The sequence below is a fragment of the Podarcis muralis genome, chromosome Z (assembly GCF_964188315.1).
Source record: "Podarcis muralis chromosome Z, rPodMur119.hap1.1, whole genome shotgun sequence".
NCBI lineage: Eukaryota > Metazoa > Chordata > Lepidosauria > Squamata > Lacertidae > Podarcis > Podarcis muralis.
Window position 1 is genome coordinate 43,645,470 of NC_135673.1, and position 19,827 is coordinate 43,665,296.

At 45.9% G+C, this 19,827-nt stretch overlaps 1 protein-coding gene across 2 annotated transcripts; it reads right to left on the reverse strand.

Moving 5' to 3' along the window:
- Positions 1 to 8,802: 8,802 nt before the first annotated feature.
- SLITRK2 (SLIT and NTRK like family member 2) lies at positions 8,803 to 18,870 on the reverse strand. 2 transcript variants are annotated; one of them, XM_028715303.2, is made up of 3 exons: positions 18,733 to 18,833; positions 17,931 to 18,159; positions 8,803 to 16,912 (listed from the first exon to the last, which is right to left on the reverse strand). In XM_028715303.2, the coding sequence occupies exon 3, from the start codon at positions 16,867 to 16,869 to the stop codon at positions 14,296 to 14,298; it is 2,574 nt and encodes an 857-aa protein (XP_028571136.1). In that variant the 5' UTR covers positions 16,870 to 16,912; positions 17,931 to 18,159; positions 18,733 to 18,833; the 3' UTR covers positions 8,803 to 14,295. The 2 variants fall into 2 exon arrangements, with proteins under 2 accessions (XP_028571136.1, XP_028571135.1); XM_028715302.2 differs by lacking the exon at positions 17,931 to 18,159 and having other exon boundaries at positions 18,733 to 18,870.
- Positions 18,871 to 19,827: the final 957 nt, after the last annotated feature.

The window sequence follows — 19,827 nt, forward strand, 5'->3', positions numbered from 1 at the left end:
GGGACTCAATATCTCTTCAGCTCAGTCACATGACCTGGCAACTTGGTGTAAAACTATTTTTAAGGTTTGTTTTCACTCTGCCAGGCTTAGGCAGAACAGCTGCAACCCCACTGTTGAAGGGAGGCTGGATCTGGTTTGACTTTATGCCAGCTTAATTTGCAGCGTCTTGCTTTATACCAGGAACTGGAGGCCCCTCGACTATCCTCGGGTCCAGTATTGGACCACTTCGACCGGATATCCCCAGCCGATGTGGACAGACTCCTCCGAGCTGGAAAGCCCACCACCTGTCCTCTTGACCCGTGCCCGTCTTGGCTGATTAGAGCGTGTCCAGACGAGGTGCGGGCCCTCCTGGGGGATATCATCAATTTGTCCCTTGGCACGGGGACATTCCCAGGGGAACTGAAGGAGGCAGTGGTGCGCCCGCTCTTAAAGAAAACATCATTAGATCCTTTAGATCTATCCAATTACCGCCCGGTTTCGAATCTTCCGTTCCTGGGTAAGGTGATTGAGAGAGCGGTTGCTGAACAGCTTGGTGGGTTTCTGGATGAAACATCGGCTCTGGATCCATTCCAGTCCGGCTTCCGCGCTGGTCATGGGACCGAGACGGCTCTGGTTGCCCTAACAGATGATCTTCGTAGACAGCTGGATCGAGGCGGGTCGGGGCTGCTGATTCTTCTAGATCTGTCAGCAGCTTTCGACATGGTTGATCATGAACTTCTGGACCACCGCCTTGCCGACGTGGGGATCCAGGGCACAGTCCTTCAATGGCTGCGCTCGTTTCTCTCTGGTCGGGGACAGAGGGTGGCGCTTGGGGGGGAATTGTCATCGCGCCACTCCTTGGTATGTGGAGTACCTCAGGGTGCGATACTCTCCCTGATGCTTTTCAACATCTTTATGCGGCCCCTCGCCCAGCTTGTTCAGAGTTTTGGGCTGGGTTGCCATCAGTATGCTGATGACACCCAACTCTATCTGTTGATGGATGGCCATCCTGACTCGGCCCCAGATACACTGACCAGATGTTTGGAAGCTGTGGCTGGATGGTTACGTGGGAGCCGGTTGAAGCTAAATCCTTCGAAGACAGAGGTCCTGTGGCTGGGACGGGGCGATATGGGATTGGGGGGCAACTCCCATCTCTTGCGGGGGCGCAATTAGTGCCAGCACCGTCCGTTAAGAGTTTGGGTGTAATCTTCGACACCTCCCTTTCCATGGAGGCGCAGATTGCAGCTGTAACAAAGGCGGCATTTTTCCATCTCCACCAAGCTAAGCAGTTGGCTCCTTACCTCTCTCGCCCTGACCTAGCCACTGTGATCCACGCGACGGTCACCTCCAGACTGGATTATTGTAACTCGCTCTACGTGGGGCTGCCCTTGAGACTGACCCAGAAACTCCAGCGGGTGCAGAATGCTGCAGCGAGACTCCTTACGAGGTCTTCGCTGCGAGATCACATTTACCCGGTGCTATACCAGCTGCACTGGCTCCCGGTGGAGTTCAGGATCAGGTTTAAGGTGCTGGTTTTAACCTTTAAAGCCCTATACGGCTTAGGACCCTCGTACCTACGGGACCGCCTCTCCTGGTATGCCCCACAGAGAAACTTACGGTCCTCAAATAAAAACATCTTGAAGGTCCCAGGCCACAGAGAAGTTAGGCTGGCCTCAACGACAGCCAGGGCTTTTTCGGCTGTGGCTCCGATCTGGTGGAACACTCTGTCACAAGAGACCAGGGCCCTGCGGGACTTGACATCTTTCCGCAGGGCCTGCAAGACAGAGCTGTTCCACCAGGCCTTTGGCAAGGGCACAGCCTGACCCTCCTTCGGCAATCTTCGCAGAGCTCTGGCCCAATGGCTGCCAGTGGCTTGAATTAATTAATTTTAGAATGAATGATTTTAGAGTGTTGTTTATGCTGTACTTTTGTACTGTTTTATTGTTGTTAGCCGCCCTGAGCCCGGCTAAGGCTGGGGAGGGCGGGATATAAATAAAATTTATTATTATTATTTATTGTGCATAGGATTCCTCCCTTAACAACTCATTTTCAAAAGTATTAATAATAATAATAATAATAAATTTTATTTATATCCCGCCCTCCCCAGCTGAAGCTGGGCTCAGGGCGGCTAACAACAATAAAACAGTACAAAAGTACAGCACAAACAACACTCTAAAACCATTCATTATAAAATTAATTCAAATCAAGCCACTGGCAGCCATTGGGCCAGAGCTCCATGAAGATTGCCAAGGGAGGGAGTCAGGCTGTGCCCTGGCCAAAGGCCTGGTGGAACAGCTCTGTTTGCAGGCCCTGCGGAAAGATGTCAAGTCCCGCAGGGCCCTGGTCTCTTGGGACAGAGTGTTCCACCAGATTGGAGCCACAGCCGAAAAAGCCCTGGCTCTAGTTGAGGCCAGCCAACTTCTCTGTGGCCTGGGACCTTCAAGATGTTTTTATTTGAAGACCGTAAGTTTCTCTGTGGGGCATACCAGGAGAGGCGGTCCTGTAGGTACGAGGGTCCTAGGCCGTATAGGGCTTTAAAGGTTAAAACCAGCACCTTAAACCTGATCCTGTACTCCACCGAGGCCCCACCCTGGGCCAGATAGTAAGTGGCAGGAGCAGTCCTTGTGAGGCCTGTCAGGCCCTGCCCTGGGCCAGGTGGTAAGTGGCAGGAAGGAGTAGGGCCCTCAGACACTCACACAGGGGAGTCCTCCTGGGCAGCAGAGCAGTCCTTTTGAGGCTTCAGGCCCCGCCCCAGGCCAGATGGTAAGTGGCAAGAGTAGGGCCCTCAGACACTCACACAGGGGAATCTATTTCTCTATCTGCATTTCTCTATCTGCGCTATGCACTTTTAAAAACAAAGAACTGATGCACATGCAAGAGAGAGGGGGGGGGGGAGCTAGATTCTGTTGTTTGTTTTCTGGTATACTTTTTGATGCAAAACAGCTTTCTTCTTGCCCTGCCCTCCCCAGTGCTAAATGACATTTGCAATGTGCCGCAGTGGTAATTTAAAAAATCACAAGCTGTATCAGTGATTACTCCAAAAAAAGTTTCATTAACATTTTTACTATCTCATTTCACTCATGAAGAGTTTGAAAATCCAGCCATTGTATTCTAAGGGAAGGTCAATTTTCTTGAAAGAAAGCTTTTATTTATGCCATTTTGAATTTTTTAATAGAAACTCAGGTCTCTGTCTCAGGTTCAAGCCTCAGAGGTTACACTGGCTTCCACAACTATTCCCTGAGTGCTACCGATGCTCCCTAGCCAACTCCTGATCAGCTCAGTGAGACCCACTTCAGTGTGCTCATGGGTTCTTCTAGAAGGTTGGGAACCACGGATCAGGGTTTCAGCCCCCTGGAAGTGACATACGTATTTCAAACCAAATGAGTCAAATGTCAGCAAGGCATGCCAGCTGATACTCAGGGAGCTGGCAAGGGTTAGAGTAAATCTTGCATGCTCCCAATGGACCCCTTCACATGGTATCCATGGGTACTGAACACCCGAATAAGGCTTTAGTGAGAAGGTAAACATGTGTTTGGTCCAAGAGTAAAGAATTTCTGGCCCACAGTCCTAATGAGACCCACCAGTCTTACCCATCTGACCTGCCAGGCCATTTCTGCACAGCCACCTGACAAACATCTAATTTTATCAGGTATGGGGCAGGTAAAAGCCTGGCTCAGGCAAAAGCACTCCATGAATAGATTGCAAGGCCCACACAAACATCAGCTAATCTGTCAAGTCTTGAAGAGCCCCTGCAAGTTTTCCACAACAGTCAATTACCAGGCTTCTGCCAGGCTTTACAAAGGGCTCTAGACTACAGTACTTCAGCTTGCAAGAAGGAGATAACTTGATGGAATATTCTACTGCACCACCACCCCAAAGATGGGTGTGGAGAAAATAAAAATGCTTGCATATAGAAAACTCATACCAGAGAGAAGCCTAGACTAGAACACTTCCTTCTGATATGTTTGTTTGTTTTTGCTATTTTTATTTTGCTATTTTATGCAGCTGTTTGATTTTGGAATGAAGGAACAATAATAGAACCATAGAACTGTAAAGTTGGAAGGGACCACAAAGGATCTTCTAGTCTGACCCCCTGCAATGCAGGAATCTGTCATTTGCGTGTGTGGATGAGTCAATTCAGATCCCATTCACATACTCATATAATAATATGGAGTCAATTGGCAGGTTCATCTTTCAGCTAGTATGTGTTGAGGTATCAACTGATGTATATACTCTGTGTAAGGAGAAATGTAGGCACACACACACACACACACACACACACCCTTTGCACTGCCTTTCCAAAGGCAGGTAAGTAGGCACCCAGCTTGGGGAAGAAGGTGTAAATGCTCAGGCAGCATCCTAGAACCTTCTCACTCCTTCCCAAACTAACTCAGCTTTAGGAAGGGGACAGGAGGAACGTAGGACCCTGTCAGAGCCTTCATGCCTCCTTCCCAAAGACCAGTGCCTCATTTATTGGAATTTGAGATGGCGCTCTCGGCTAAACAACCAGTGTATACTGACCGCTCGCACAACCCCAAATCCACTCCTGCATGCATGTGGGAATTGACTAATGAATGCATCCCGGCAGTTACTTTTTTTGGAACAATGACAGTTCCATTGAATGGGCTAGGGAAAGTCAGGAATTCTTCCATGGCTTGGATTTTGAATGAATACAAAGAATAATTTAAGAGTTTTCAAAGAGCACCTCTCACTTGAGGTGAACTTTTATAAGCACACACACATCCAACATACACATCTGAGGCTGCTTTGGAGAAACTGCTGATCTCCAGTGTGATGGAGTTGGGTTAGACATCAGTACAAACCATGGTTTGTTGCTACATCTGAACTGTCCCTATGGCATCTGCTATGCCAAGTACACTAATTAGAGAATGAGCCTTAAACTCTGTATTCAGAATTGAATAGTGGGGAAGGATGCAAGTTTTTCTTTGTGTTGGAAGGATTTTTTTCTTCTTCCTTTCCATCTGTGACTAATGAAAAACAAGTTTGACCTTTAAGACTAAGCTGAGCAGGAAAACCTGGGAATGCAGAGTGTTCTTCTTGAGGAATGTCTTTCAGGGAGCCAGGGGTTATTTTTTCTTCTTAAAAAAAACCACAAATTTTAATACCTTGCTGCATTAATTTGAATCACTCAGATCACTAGTCCAACTTGTCCAGTACTCCTATTCTGACTACGCATATATCTCTAGGTTAGTAGTCACAGATAAATCCTAACTTTGTTAGGAATCAATCAATCAATCAATCAATCAATCAGGGGTAGGGAATCTCTGGCTTGTGGCCCAATCGGGCCTGCCAAGTCTTTCCATTTGGCCTGCAAGTACACTTTGGCCAAACTACACACACCTGTTCTATCCATTATGTCATATAAACCTGACCTCAGGTATGAGAGACAGAGCCAAAGGCAGATTGTGGGTGACCATCAGGTCCTGTGAAGCTCTGTTTGCAAGTGCCTTTCAGCTGATTGGTGGGGTAGGTCTGTCGGGCAGATTCAGTTTCCCACCCCTGGTTTAAATAGTGTTGCCGGGGATTGAAGTTGCAACTTAATATGCACAAAGCATCTGCTATAGCACAGAGGTGTGACCACTTCCAAAGCATTTTAATCAAATATATGTCTTATACCAAGTCAGGTGATTGGCCTGTCTTGCTCAGAGTTGTCTCCCCTGATTGGCCGCAGTTCTTCAGGGTCTGAGGCATTGTTCATTTTTTAAAATCTAATTCCACAACCTATTCTGAGCTGGGATGTATACATTGCTGTAAGTAGCAGGGAATGGGAAGTTATCATTTCCTATTCTTGTAAGTCACATTGATGTCTATGGGAGAAGGTAAGCCTTACCTTGAAATAAATGGGGATGAATAAGAACTGGTAGTTTTGGCTTCAATGTGCCCTGTTTGCTTGCTTGCTTGCCTGCTATATCTAAAAGAAGAAGAAGAAGAAGAAGAAGAAGAAGAAGAAGAAGAAGAAGAAGAAGAAGAAGAAGAAGAAGAAGAAAGCAAGCAAAACCCTATACATTTATGGTAGAAGCGCTAGGGATAGTTAGATCTGTCCATGTCGGCAGCAAACCTGTTCAATCATATGTCCATTCCAGCCCATTTTCATTTCTTTTAAAAACAACAGCACATATTTAAATTGTACACATTTACCACTAAAAGTACAACACACTATGCATTTTCTTAAAATATGCATTTCCCTAATACATTCCCACCTAACATTCATGTTTCTGCATTTCTCCCTAAAATACATTTGGGGGGGGGGGCTGAGAGTTGTGCTGCAAAATTGAGAGAAGTGTGCAGTCTGAAGCAGAACTGCCTTCTTATCCTTGTATTAATTCAGGCAGTGAAAATTTGCTCAACTTCTTAAAAATATGGACTGCATTACATTTTCTAGAATTCCTGGATTCCAGGCTACAGTGTATACCAAACGCCTGGGTACTACTTCTCCACTGCAAATCCTTGTTGGGAGGATGTGATTTGAAATGAAAGAACAGGCAGATATCAGGATGGTGTCTGATTTCTTCCAATTCTTTTCTTCATTATATTTCTTATGGATTCTCTTTCCTGGCCCTTTTCTTAGCTTGGGAACCTGAAGAGGTTAGACTACTTCAAAATGAGATTCTTCACTATGGTCGGAAAGGGCATTCATTCAGTGGTCTAACTTCCATTAGCAATTCTCTCAGTAGCCATCAGTGGTGTTGGCCTGTAGCTTAAAAGCAGACCTTCCTTTGAGAACAGTGGGGGCTAATGGTGATGTGGCCAGAGAGGAATGATATCTAAAATGGCTGGATTTCTGCTTACAGAGGTGCCCCTCCCCCTCCATCAAATCTTTCTTTTCCCATGATCCTAGGATTTGGTTGGATTGTGCTGACACAGTCCTGGATTGCCCTAGGTATGGCTGAGTCCACCCAGAGCAGGATGGGACCATCAGAAGAGGAGGCAGTCTGGCAGTAAAAGGAAGGTGACAAAGACACACAGACGCCCTATGTGCATCTCCTTCTCCCTCCTGATTAAACATGTAGTGGGAGACATCCAGGTCAGGTTGGACTCAGATCTCCCAAAGCTGGATCGGGGCCACTGTGAAGTGCCAGATCAGATGGGGGGCATGTATGCCCAACCCTGGGTCCCTGGTTGTACCATCTTGGACTGCAAGAAATAGATTGAAAGTCGTGTGTGTGTGTGAAAATGAAAAAGAGACGAGAGTTCCAACTTAGTTTTCTCTCTGATATGCTAATTTCCTAGGTTATGATTTTTTAAAAAATGTTTCTCCAATAGGGAATATTTAGCCAAGTAATCCGATTCCTGCTGTCTAAATTTGTATCATCCAGGAACAGTTGTATTATTTCATTTGCCATTTGCATGAACTAACCTTGAGTATAATCAGAATCCATCAACCTAGTCTCACCAAGAACATATTACTGAGTCTTTGCCACTATCCTGTCTGCATTCTTTGCTGTTGCTGATGGCACATGTGTATGTGTGTGCTAGTTATGGGAATGAAAGACATTTACACCAGGCATTTAAAGCTCTAGGATACCATTTAAACAGACATGGTCCCGTCCCGTCCCCCCCCCCCCCCGAGATTCTGGGTGCTGTTTTTTAATTGTGCTGAGAGTTGTGTCCTCTTTTTCCAGGACACATCCTCTTTTTCAAGATTAAAACTTCTGTCTAGTCAGATTTTTAAAATTGGGCAATTGTGTTGTTGTTGTTTTTACTTTGTTTGTTTGTTTACAGTAACCCAAGAAAAAAATTCCAGTGCATCAGACTCAGATCTAAGCCACCCAGCTAAGCTGGTCTGCAGCAGAGAATCACAACAGAGCAGCATCTTAAACTAGATACATCCTATATAAATCCCTTCTCTTGTGGATAAACTTAAAGGATGCTGGCTCAGCTACAAGATCTTCATGAAGGAGTCTGGAAGGGCAAGAGTTAACACCCCCCTTCCCTTAAGGATAGTCCATATGTACATGTTAAACAATTTAATAAATTGTTCTGTGCACACTTACGTTCTGTGCACACTTATGTGAACATGAGCCCAAATACTTTCATGTGGCAAGCGAAGGAGCAATATGTATTATTATTATTTTGCCGTTGAAAGTTAAAAGCATTGCTACTAGCAATATATCACAGCTTCTATAGCCAACATATAGTAGGGGTATTTAAAATGACAGTCATCAAAGTGATCCATTGTTAAGAGTAGAAGTCGGCAAATGTGTCCTCTTTTTTGCTCTTCAAAATATGGCAGCCCTAGAAGGCCCCCATTCGTCTCAGAGAGCTACAATTCCCAGAGTTTCCTGTGAAGAGAGGTTGATTCTTAGACAACTCTAATAATTGTAGGTCTGTGAGCGGGGAGGTTGGGTGGGATAAAGGTCTCTTAACAACTCTCAGCACACTTAACAAACTACAGCTCCCAAAATTTGGTGAGGAAGCCATGCCTATTTTAAAGTGGAACCATAGTGCTTTAAATGGATGTAGTTGAACAGTGTATTATCAAACAACAATTTTTTGTCACTATCCTGCCTGCATTGTTAGCTGTTGCTGATGTGGTTTGCATGATAGTGTGGGTGGTAGCGGTGGGAATAACTTATACCAGAGCATATTTGAAGAAAAAGTATTTTCTAACCCAAAAGAAGAAACCAAATATAGCCCCTTCTTCAAATGTCCTGCTCAACTTTATTCTGCATTTTCAGTTGATTCATAGAAGTCTCATTGCCTTCAACATGCTTACACTGCAGCAAGCTATGTGAAGCTTTAAACTAGCCCTGAGATTATTAGTATTTCTTTTTTTCAGGAGTGAAAATAAATAGACCAATGCCTCTTGCAAAAATAAATGTTTACTTGAAACACTCTCTATGTAAAATTGGATTGCTCTCATAAGACAGCAACAGTAATAAATGCAGAAAGGAGAAATATAGAAAACTGACTCACCCAATGCCTTATATATAAAACCATTCTCTACCTGTTTTTCTCAAGCTATTTAAGTGAGAAATATGTTTTGTTAAACCCAAGGACAGAATCACTTATCAGATGCTTTCAGAAGTCCTCAAACAAGGAGCTCACTCAAGGTCAGATGCCATTCCAGTTTAGTACTCCAACTTCTGCTAATGGGGTACTATTTTCCTTCTTGAAGTCAATATGGGTTTGGAGGACTGTTTCCCCAACCAGCTCTTCCATTATTAAAGTCAATCTAATGGGCTGCAAATGGGGAGGGTCTTCTGGACTCCAAATGCAAAGAAGAAGATATGTTCAAGAGAGTGTTTATGTAGATGTCGCGTTAAGCCATGAGAAGATCACTTGATAAATCAGACTCTCTCACGAGGCCTGTGTTTTGTGCCCTAACATAAGGCTACTTCCTGTTGGCACCACTCCAATTAAAACAGCTTTGACTGCCAGCATTTATAATCAAAAAAATCTCGTGGCTTAAGATTGTTCCCAGTTGGTAGATAAGATATAATCAGTAACTGCAAAAGCTTGAAAATTCCATCCAGCGGGGTCCAGTTCCCTACCCGCATGATAATAAAAGGATTATTATGTCCGGTAACCTATTTATGAAAAGGAAACAGTGGACTCCTTTCAGAAGCCATCAATTGCTTTAATAAGGAATTGAAAGGCTTGCCCTACTTTATATGCTGAGCACCATTCCAGTTGCATAAGGATTTACAATGGACCAAAAACAAAACTGGTTTTGTTGTAAATAAGAGCAATTTGTTGGGAAGAAGAAGGTTTGGGGGGACTTCCATAATTATGTTTGCACCTAAGAAGGAGGCAAATATGATTTAGAGCCTAATAAGGAATTATCAAGCTTTGGTTAGTTGCATGAGGTTCTGTGTTCTAAGGAAATGAATAGGTGTTTGAAGCAGCCAGGAAAAAAGATTAAACTGAAGACACAAACCAAAGCATAGATGTGGAGAAGAAGGACTGATATTAGGCTTAAAAAAAAAAAATGGCCCAAATAAAATTCATATTATTTTTTTTTCTGCAAATATGTTTGCAAAATGTTGGAGTTAGTTATCCCAACTTGTTTTTTAACCAGCTAGAAACAATGAGCTGACAGGATGAAAATAAGAAATCCTATAGAAAATAGAGTTCATGCTTATGTAAAGATAGAGGAGAGTAAAAGGAAGATATGAGTGGTAAGATGTTTGCCCTTGATAGAGAACAGCAAGCCTGAAACATGTAGGAACAAATTTCTATCATGCATGAGGATGCTCTCCTCCTGGCTTTTCTTTGCTTGTTTTGCATTTTGTGTAGGTTTTGCAGGAGCCGCCTTGGAAGATTGAGAGATGGAGGTACGAGTGTGCCAGAAAAAGGAGAGAGAGTGTCTGTGTTCCCAGGCTGTGTTCAGTCCTTCCCCCTCTTCCTCCTAGGCAGTGCTTAATGGAGATGTGCTGGGCTCAGGAAGTCACAGCATCTGACTGGGGAACTTTTCCACTGGTGCAGAGGTGAAGAACATTTTTGGCTCCACCACTGGCCAAATCTGACAGGTGGGCAGGACTGCAGGGACTACAGGGACATGGAAGCAAGGGGAATGTGGCAACCAGGTTGCACACTGAACAGTACACAAGGAAAGGTGGAGAGTAGTGTTAAGGGATGGAAGACAAAGGTTTGGGACTTACAGTAAGTGCTGATCCCTGGGTCCCCATGTACTAGTATTATTGCCCTTACAATAGAAAGCAGCATCACTGGGCTGCAGCTGTGGACAGGTGTATCTTATCAATTTTGGTTCCTCATTTTTCCAATATCAAATTCAGTTCTCCACATTTCTGCAGCAGTTCATGACTGCCCCTGCTCATGAAAATTTGTCAGCATTTTAGTGCGAATTGCTATGTAAAAACATATAATTTGCCCAACACAGAAAACTTTTGCAAAGCAGTTTTCTCTAATATAATGCATTTCTGTGCACATTACTTGATTGGAGAACTGCATTGCAGAATTCAGTGATCTGTGAATTTTGAGGGATGGCTGAGTTTCAGTTCATGTATCATTTCAGAAAGTTGAGAATTATGTAGGTTCACCTTCAAATGTGAACTGAATTTCTGTCCCTCCTTGGTTGCAGGGCATGCTGAAAAGCATGCTTCCAGTGAGACACTTCACCATATCTGTTTGCTCAGGGACCTAACTTGCATATATCATTGTATATCCTCATTCTATGCGAATCTGTATCATGGGCAAATCTGCAGCAAATATACACAAGGGACCAGAACAAGACTGGTTTTGTTGTAAATAAGAGCAAGTCATTGGGAAGGAGAAGGGGGAGAAATAAGTCTTTTAAAAACCTAGCAACACTCTTGGAGGAGGGCAGGCCTGCTTCCTGTTCTCAGCAGTGACTGTGGCACCACAGCCAATTTTTCAGGTGCTAGAGGTGATGGGCATCTGGATTTCCACATCCCTACCAACAGAACCCTTTGATGCTATTGGGAGAATTAAGCAAATGTGTGACTCTCTCTTACGGGAATCAACAAAATGTAATAGATGCTGACATTTGGGTTGTAGCACACACCCCAGTTACATATGCCATACAAAGGAACAAGAGCCACCAACTGCTACTCAGGCAGCAACACCAGCAAGGGAAGATCAACCTGGCGTAGGACTGGATGCTCTCCTCTAGCTCAATGATGTGTTATGTCGCTGGGAAACTGATTGCCCTCCTCTAGCTTTTCCATCCGCTGTCCTTTCCTTGTGGGTCTGTCTTTATACGTTGCAAGGCTGATGGCAGGGATAATAGCAGTATGTTACTATTGAGTTGTAGAATTACGAATGTATTCCCTCAGTGCAAGGATTTCTGCTTGCAGAATGGAACTTTCCCCTTCCCTCCCCGTGCACATCCTAAATCTGCTCTATGCCCCCCCCCCCAAACATCCAGAGCATATATGGAAAGGCATAGGGTATGTGTGAGGAGAGGAGTGGGTGGGGAGGACTGTTGCGCCAGCTGACACCTATATCTATCTATAGCTGTATCTGAACCCTCACCATGAGAAGCAAAAGTTAGCAGTTGGGAAGCTGCGTTGCTGAGCATCTCCTTTCCCTGCAGAAGGTCCCAGGTTCAATCCCCAGCATCTCCTTGGAAGGCTGTGAATGCCCCCTGTCAGAAAGCCCGGAGAGCTGACCAGTGTAGATAGTACTGAGGCAGATGGACCAATGGTCTGACTCCTTGTGAGGCAGCTTAGTATGTTCTGAAGAGTTTGGTCATTTCTTCTGTCCAATTAACAGCACAAGTCTTGCCAAGGCAACACCAAAGTAAAGCCCATTGAGTTCAATGAGGCTTAGTTCTAGATAATTTGGTATAGGTGGGAAAGTGAGACAGGGGGACCCAAGTTCTCCAAACAGCACACAGCAGCATGCCAGTACTGGGAGAATCTATGTGTTTTTCATGCATTTCTAACTGGAGCAATTGGTGTAGGCTTTCAGAGGTGTGTGTGGAGAATGGGAAGGTTTTGGATACAAGGATCCCTGATCCAGCCCTTGAGAAAAGGGATTACCCCTTTTGCCTCTACTATCCTGCAGTGGTGAGGAGAGAGGCCTGCTGAGGTAAGATCTCTTGTCTCTGTAAGCAGACCTCTCACCCTCTCACTTTCCCTTCAAAGAAATCAACCCAGAACATCCTTATGGGAGGTTGGTGTTCAACTAAATTCTCCTTAGGGAATTTAGTGGGCCACAGTTAGGCATGCACATTGAGTTCAATGGGCCTGCTCTGAGTAAGACCAACATTGGATGCAGACCTACTGACCCCTGGTATACCCTCCCAGGAATACAGAATTGCTGCCTTGGATATATGTTAATTCCTTCTCATTTTTCTGATGTGTATGGATGACAGGGTGTGCGTATTTAGATTCAGTAAAATCTAACACAAAGGAATTAGACCCAGGACACTCCGTAGGTTTTCTGCAGGGAAAGGGATTTTAATCCAGTTCTACTCCAGACGCTGAAAATCCTCTGCAAGGTTGTCCAAGATTAAACAAGCACTTTCCTTATTCAGGGTGATATATGGAAATACCTACTGGTAGACATGCTTAGCATAAATAAAATATTATGCCTGGAAAGAAAAGGGGGGATGAAGATGCCCCTCCCCCGCAGTTTAAATTTTATCCTCCAGCATGAGTAAGGTAAACTCCTGTCATTAAACGTATAAAAATATCTAATTTTACTGCAGAAAAAAATATTTACAGGTAGAGAGTAATGTCTCTTAATTAGGCAAATAACCTGGGGAGGGGGAAAATGAAAACACTGAACACTACAATGGTGTTAGGAGCTGCAGTGTAGCAAAGATGGGATATTGGTTGAATAGGGTCCTTATCATGTTAAATGTCTTTTTATTAATGAACTATCACTCCCAACTGGGGCAGCAGAGTGCCCCAACCCACTGGTAATTTTTTAGCTGACTGCAATCTTCCAGGTAAAAAATAACAAACCTGACATGGGGAGGGGAGAAGATGTTGATGGGGGCTGGGAAAGAGTGAAACTTACACAATTTACAATTCAGTCTATTTTTAAAAAAGCCTTTGAACTAGAATCACTTAACAAAGACGGGCTGATTTTTGCTGTCAGTGAAACAGCAGCCCCTTTCAGCTGAATGCAGCCGACACGTAAGAGATCTATTTTTTACATTTCCTTCTTTTTAAAATAATTTCAAAAAGAAAAAATTACACAACACATTAAAATAGATTCAGGTTTCTCAAAGCTAAGCGCAACACTTAAGTAATAAGGTACTTAAAGTGCAAAGGCACTTTAATGCCAAAAAGGGAAAGGAAAAAAGAAGTGACGCCCTGTGGCTGCACTTGGTAATTGAAAGAGCTGTACTGACAATATTATTTACAAAAAAAGGGGGGGGGGAGAGAAGAAACGGTCTAAGTCTGGGGAGGAGAGAATTTTTGGAGAATATCTATTCCCTTTCAAGTGTATGGGAGGGGGGAAACTTCCCCCCAGCATCCTTTCACTGTCCTATGTCCCCACCCCCACCCCGGAAAGAAATGTAGGCAAAACTGCTCCAGTAAAAACATTAAGGTTCAGCCTCAGTTCCCAAAGGGCTGAGGGATGGGATGTGGAGAAATCCAAGCAATAACTTAAAAGGGACATAGCAGAAAAAGAAAAGCACCCATCATAGCCCTGGCGTTGTAGAAGGGTTGTTTGAGAATTTAAAATGTGGAAACTCTTGAGGATTTGACACATTGCCTTGGTCTGTCAAGTTCGGAATTGGGTTAGTGTTTCCTTCTTTCTTTCTTTCATTTGTTTCTTTCTCTTTTTTTAAAAAAGGCTTCTTCCCCCAGCAAATGAATCCTCAGCCCAGCCTTCCCCAACCCTGGCTCCACTTCACAGCTGACTTATGGCAGTTTGTTTTTCCAGAACTTCGAGGTAGTCTGGTTCAGTCTGTAGTTTCTCTTGCAATAAAGGAAGTTCAGGTTTGGATTGCTCTGAAAAATATTTCCGGGGAGTCCCGTACAAAACTGTTTTATTTATCCTGTCCTGGTTTTGTCGCCTTGACTCATAGGAAGGTGTGAACTGTCTTTTGGGGAGGGTGCAAAAGTTATAATGGACCAGGCTTCCACTCGGCAGCTCCTTGACCCTCTCCACTATGTTTTGATATAGCAGCTCCGGTTCCCTTGAAAAGCCCTGTTTCTCCAGCATTTCTGCTGCAGTGATTGTAAATGCTAGGCTGGCAGAGTCTTCTTTCTTAGGCTCGAGATTACTGTAGCTGTACTCATGGAGATTCCTATAGTAAGCCACCGGGTCTCCTTCTTTCTGCATGTAGATGGGGTTCTGGCACATCTGGCCGACAGGAGGTGGGATATAATTATACACATGCCCTTCTGCTTTATCGTGCGCCTCGCTATTGTAGCACCCATACTGCAACTGGAAGGAGCTTACGTCAAGATTGTTGGCACTGCTGGGAACGCTTGGCATACTCTTGCGACGTTTGAGAACAAAGACAAACAGACCAGCCCCGAAACAGACAGACAAAATAAACACGACCAGAAGGCCCAAAATTAAGACAGAAAGAGGGACTTCAGTACGTATTTCTGGATAGGAGCTGGGAAAAATACTGAAGGCCTGTGGTATGTCTGTGTTCAGATTTGGCAACAGAAAAGAAGAATCTAACAGATTGGGGTTCTCAGGGCAGATGGCCTCCTTGCTCAAGGTCTTGAGATGTGCTCCAGCATGCTTGGTTGGAGAGTCACAGATGACTTCATTAATAACAACGGGGGTCCCCAGCTGCTGGTTGTTTTGCTCTGTGACTCTTTCAATCCAGTTCCTCAGCCCCATGATGTCGCAAGTACAATCCCAAGGGTTTTCTTGGAGGTCAATCTGAATCAGAGCTGAAAGCTGGTCAAGGACCCCTCGCACTGGCAAGTATGAGAAATGGTTGTTCCTCAGGTTGAGTCTGGTCAGGGTTGTGCCCCCAAACACATTGTCAGGCAGGGATCTCAGCAGATTGTTGTTCAGAAATAACAGGTGAAGGTTCCCCAGGGCATCAAAGGTACGTGGCAGGATATCCTTGATAACGTTATACTCTAAATAGAGGTACTGCAGGCTATACAGCCCTTCAAACATGGAAGGGTACAGGATCTCAAGGTAATTACCATTGAGATAGAGTCGGCGTAAACTGGTGAGGTTAGAGAAGGCACCTTCTTGAATCACTGCAATCCTGTTGTTTCCCAAATGCAACAAATCCAGTGAGCTGTATTCCAAGAGATCTGTTTTGTAGACAGTTTGTAAGTAATTACTTGTGAGATAGAGTTTCTTTGGACTGCTGGGCCTTGGGTGGAGATCAGAGATGTTGCCAATTTTTTTCTCTTGGCAGTTGACATTCAACCCACTGTCAGAGCTTTGAGAAGTGCAGACGCAGCCATTTGGGCAAGTGAGTGGCACAGGGGACTTGGTCTGGTAAACCATGATAGGCCCAAAGATCTGCCTGTCTTTAGACACTGTGACCCGTGGAGTTGGGCGATTCCTTGTTTTGGGTGGGCGACTGGATTTTGGGGCTCTGGTGGCACCAACGGCAGAATTAGTGGTTGGGGGAAATCTCTGGGCGTGTGTGTCAGAGTGGGAGGAATGCTTCTCCTTCTGGTTGGAGTCACCTGCACTTTTTCGTGGGCAAAGATCCTGCCTTGTGAGTTGGGTGACATCTTTGCCATGCAACCGGAACGGGGTCTCGCAGACTATCTCCCCTACAAAGACAGTGATGGTGTCCAGCCAAGCCTTGAGAGGCAGGAGGTCACAGGTACAGTTCCATGGATTCTCCTCCAGCTGGATTTCCATGATGCCTCCAATGTGTTCCAGGACTCCAGCAAATGGCATCATCTTCAGCCTGTTCCCTCTGAGGTCCAAATGGGTTAGCAGGACAAAACGGAAAACGTTGCTGGGCAGTGACAATAAGAGGTTGTCATTCAAGATCAAGACTTTCAGTTTGTTGAGCTTGCTGAAAGCCCCGGCCTCGATGGCGCTGATGTAGTTGTAGTCAGCCTGAAGGTACTCCAGGCTCTCCAAGCCTAGGAAAGTGTCCTCTTGTAGGGTTTCCAGCTTGTTGTTGTTGAGGTGTAGCCTCTTAAGGGTCCGAAGGCCTACAAAGGCCCCAGCTCGGATCTCCTGCATGTCGTTGTTGCCCAGGTGCAGGGTCACCGCGTTGGAGTAGTTGACAAACTCATTTGGGTAGAGGCGAGTGAAGGCATTGCCATTGAGGAAGAGCTGGCAGATCTTGGATGGTGGCGGCACGAGGAGGCTGACGGTCGTAAATCCCTTGTTTTCGCAATTAATGTTCAGCACGTTCTCCTTCTCCTCGCAAGGGCAGCGGCTCTTGCTGCAAATGTCTTTGGCAGGCTTGCGGCTCTCTGTCGGCCAGATCCCAGCCACTGTGAAGACACTGAGCAGCCAAGCACCCTTCAGCATCTTTATGCTCCGTCCAGCCCAGCTTCTGCGCGGACAGGCAAACCTGGAGGGAAGTGTGGAGGGAGGAAATCAGAACCCTGGTTAAACAACAACAACACTGGCAATGGCCAGCTGGCAAGGTAGAAAATTCAACAGCTCTGTGTGCTAAACTTGGCATGCATTTCAGGGCCTCCTTTCAACAAGAGGGCCCCTGCCACCTTTCACGTGTCCCCTGCCATCTTATTGGTTCTTGACTCCCATCACCTTGATTCCACAGGCTTACAGTCTGTTCCCTCTATTATTTGGTCTTCTTTACCAAACTTTCCTGTTCTCTGCCAGCTCTGCCCACCACCCCTGAACTCCTGGGAAGGGGATCAGAAAGATGTGGGAAGCATTAGCTTGCTAACAGCCCCATGCCCTACTTAACTCTAGCATCCCTGCTCTCCACCCTCCATCAGCCAGGTTGTATTATTATAGCAATACTTCCTGACCTGACAGTTCTCTGGAGTTCCTTTCTGCTTTTCCTCTTTCACCCTCCCCTGAAAATCCATGCACTCCCCACCCCTCCCTTGCCACTTTTGTCCAAGGCAGGAGCTGCGCTCATCCCCCACAGCTTTACCCAGCTAGCCCTGCCTGCTTCTTTCCGCCTCCCACATTTTCACAGCAATCAAAAGCTCTCAGTGCTGTGGAGTAGACTCTCAGCCCCATAATTTCCATCCCGATCACTCGCTACCAATCCCATCAACTCATCAAGAGCTGTAACCAACGCCTTGGTTGGGTCCTGTCATCTTCCAGAAGAGCAGGAAAAAATTAATCAGAGAAAAAGAAATATTGCCTCTTTCTTTCTTTCAATCTGTCTGTCTCACTCTTCTTTCCTCCTTCTTCTTCTTTGTATATAATTCAATTACTTCCTAGTTTACCCAATAGGAAGGCTGAAGGAGGTACGTGACTGTAATGGAATTGATGTTCCCCCCACAAACACTTTAAAAAATGTTCTATGAACCTTGCAGACCCAGGAACCTTTTGTTCTTAACTCTCTCCCTCCAAAATTTCAATAGGATTTCAGCACAGCCTTAAATTACCTGACATAGATGGTTATTGGGGGTGGGAACTGAAGTCCACTCCACTTCTCTCACCACATGTTTGATGACTGTAGACCTTGCTGCTGTAAACCTTTTGACCTTCTTTGCTCTCTTCACTCAATCTTTTCTAAAACCTATTCCAGCATTATTATTTTTGCACCTCTAGTTCAGGGAAGGGAAAATCCAAAGGAAGCATCATATCCTCTTCCACCTCTTCAATAAATAAATACTGTAATTGTTTAAAGAAAATCAGACATCTGAGAATCCCGACAAAATCTAAGCATTTGAGAACTCTGCACCCCTAAACTCTCCTCTCCCCCCCCCCACTTTCTGTACAATTGAAGCATCCTCACACCATGGGGGAAGGAGAAAGCTGAAGAGACCAAAGTCAGCTTCAGACACCCAAAACTGAACTCTCCCCCTCCCCGTGCCTCTCCCCTCCAAAATCATTTGTCCTCCTGAACTCTCCAGTGCCCTGCGCTTCCTTTGAACCACTGCCTGGCTCCTCTTCCGCAGAGAAAACAGGGGTTGTGGGGAGATCAAATACGACTCGAGACCCCTTCTAGCTCTCCACCGCCCCACATCTCCCTCAGATCCCTTGTCCTTCTCCACTTATGTTGGTTTTCGCAAGGTCAGGAATACTACAGAAACAATACATCGCCACCCCCAAAAAAACCCCTCGTCTAAAAAACCCCCTCTAGCAGCTTCGGGTGAAAAGAGCCGAGGCGGAAGCGGGTTGGGGGGGGGGGGCGTTGAAGGAGGCAGGCATGCTGGCGCCAGAGCCAAGGGCTGCGGTACTCACTCATCAGGAGGAGCGGAGCCTGCCCTCCTTCGCCTCTTCGCGCAGCCACGACGCCTTCAGCATCCTCGCCTGGGAGCCGGAGGAAGCGAAAAGAGCGCCTCGCAAGAAGGTAAGGAAGGACCACAGACGGGATGTTTTTTTTTTCCCCTCCTCTGTGACTCTCTCTCCGGGGGATGCTCAGCGGGACCTTTGCAATGCCTCCCCTGCTGAATCGACTGCTGGGATAGGCAAGGCTGGGAGGAAACGCTAGACGAGGCGTGGGCAACCGGGAGAAGCAGGCAGCAGCGCTCGCTTCTCGCTCTCCAGCTCCGACGGCTGCCAAAGCACTTTGAATGGGCAGCCTTTTGGCAGGCTCGCCTTGGACCGAGCTGGGGGCTGACGTCACGCGCGGGGATGGTGTTGCTGGGGCAGCCGGGGAAACACGGGGCGGAGACTCTTTTTTTTTGTTTGTTTGGTTAAAAATATATTAATAATAAAAATAAAGGCTAGATCCCCCCCTCCCTCCCCACTCCTGTCGCTCCTCTTCCAGACTGGCAAAAACGACTGAGCTCTTCCAAGGTTCCAGGGTCTCCTTCACTCCAGTGGACCATCATACGCGCGCACTCACCCTCCTCCGGGAAGGGAGGAGAAAGGCAATGAAAGCGAATTATGGACTCTGAGCGTGACGGGGGAAGAACCCCACCACCCGCCCCAACTCCACTTCTGTGCTGTTGGCAGAATTCGATCGCGGCTCTTCAAAGAGCCTAAAGAATCGCTCCGCTGGATCAGATCAAAGGGACAGATCTCTTCCCCCCACAATAGCCAACCAGATAGGAACGACAAGGAGCTGTATTATACTAAATCAGAGCATTAGTCCATCTAGCTCGGCATCGCCACCACTAAAACCAAGTTCTCCAGGGTTTCAGGAGGGGGGGGGGGCTCTTCTCCGCAGCCCTACCAGGCGATGCTGAGACCTTCTCTGGGACGGAGCCTGGGACTTTCCTGCATTGCAGGCGGTTGGACTAGATGACCCTTGGGTCCCTTCCAACTCTACAATCCTATGATTCTATGATTCTCCATTCAAAGCAGATGCTCTACCACTTTGAGCTATCACTC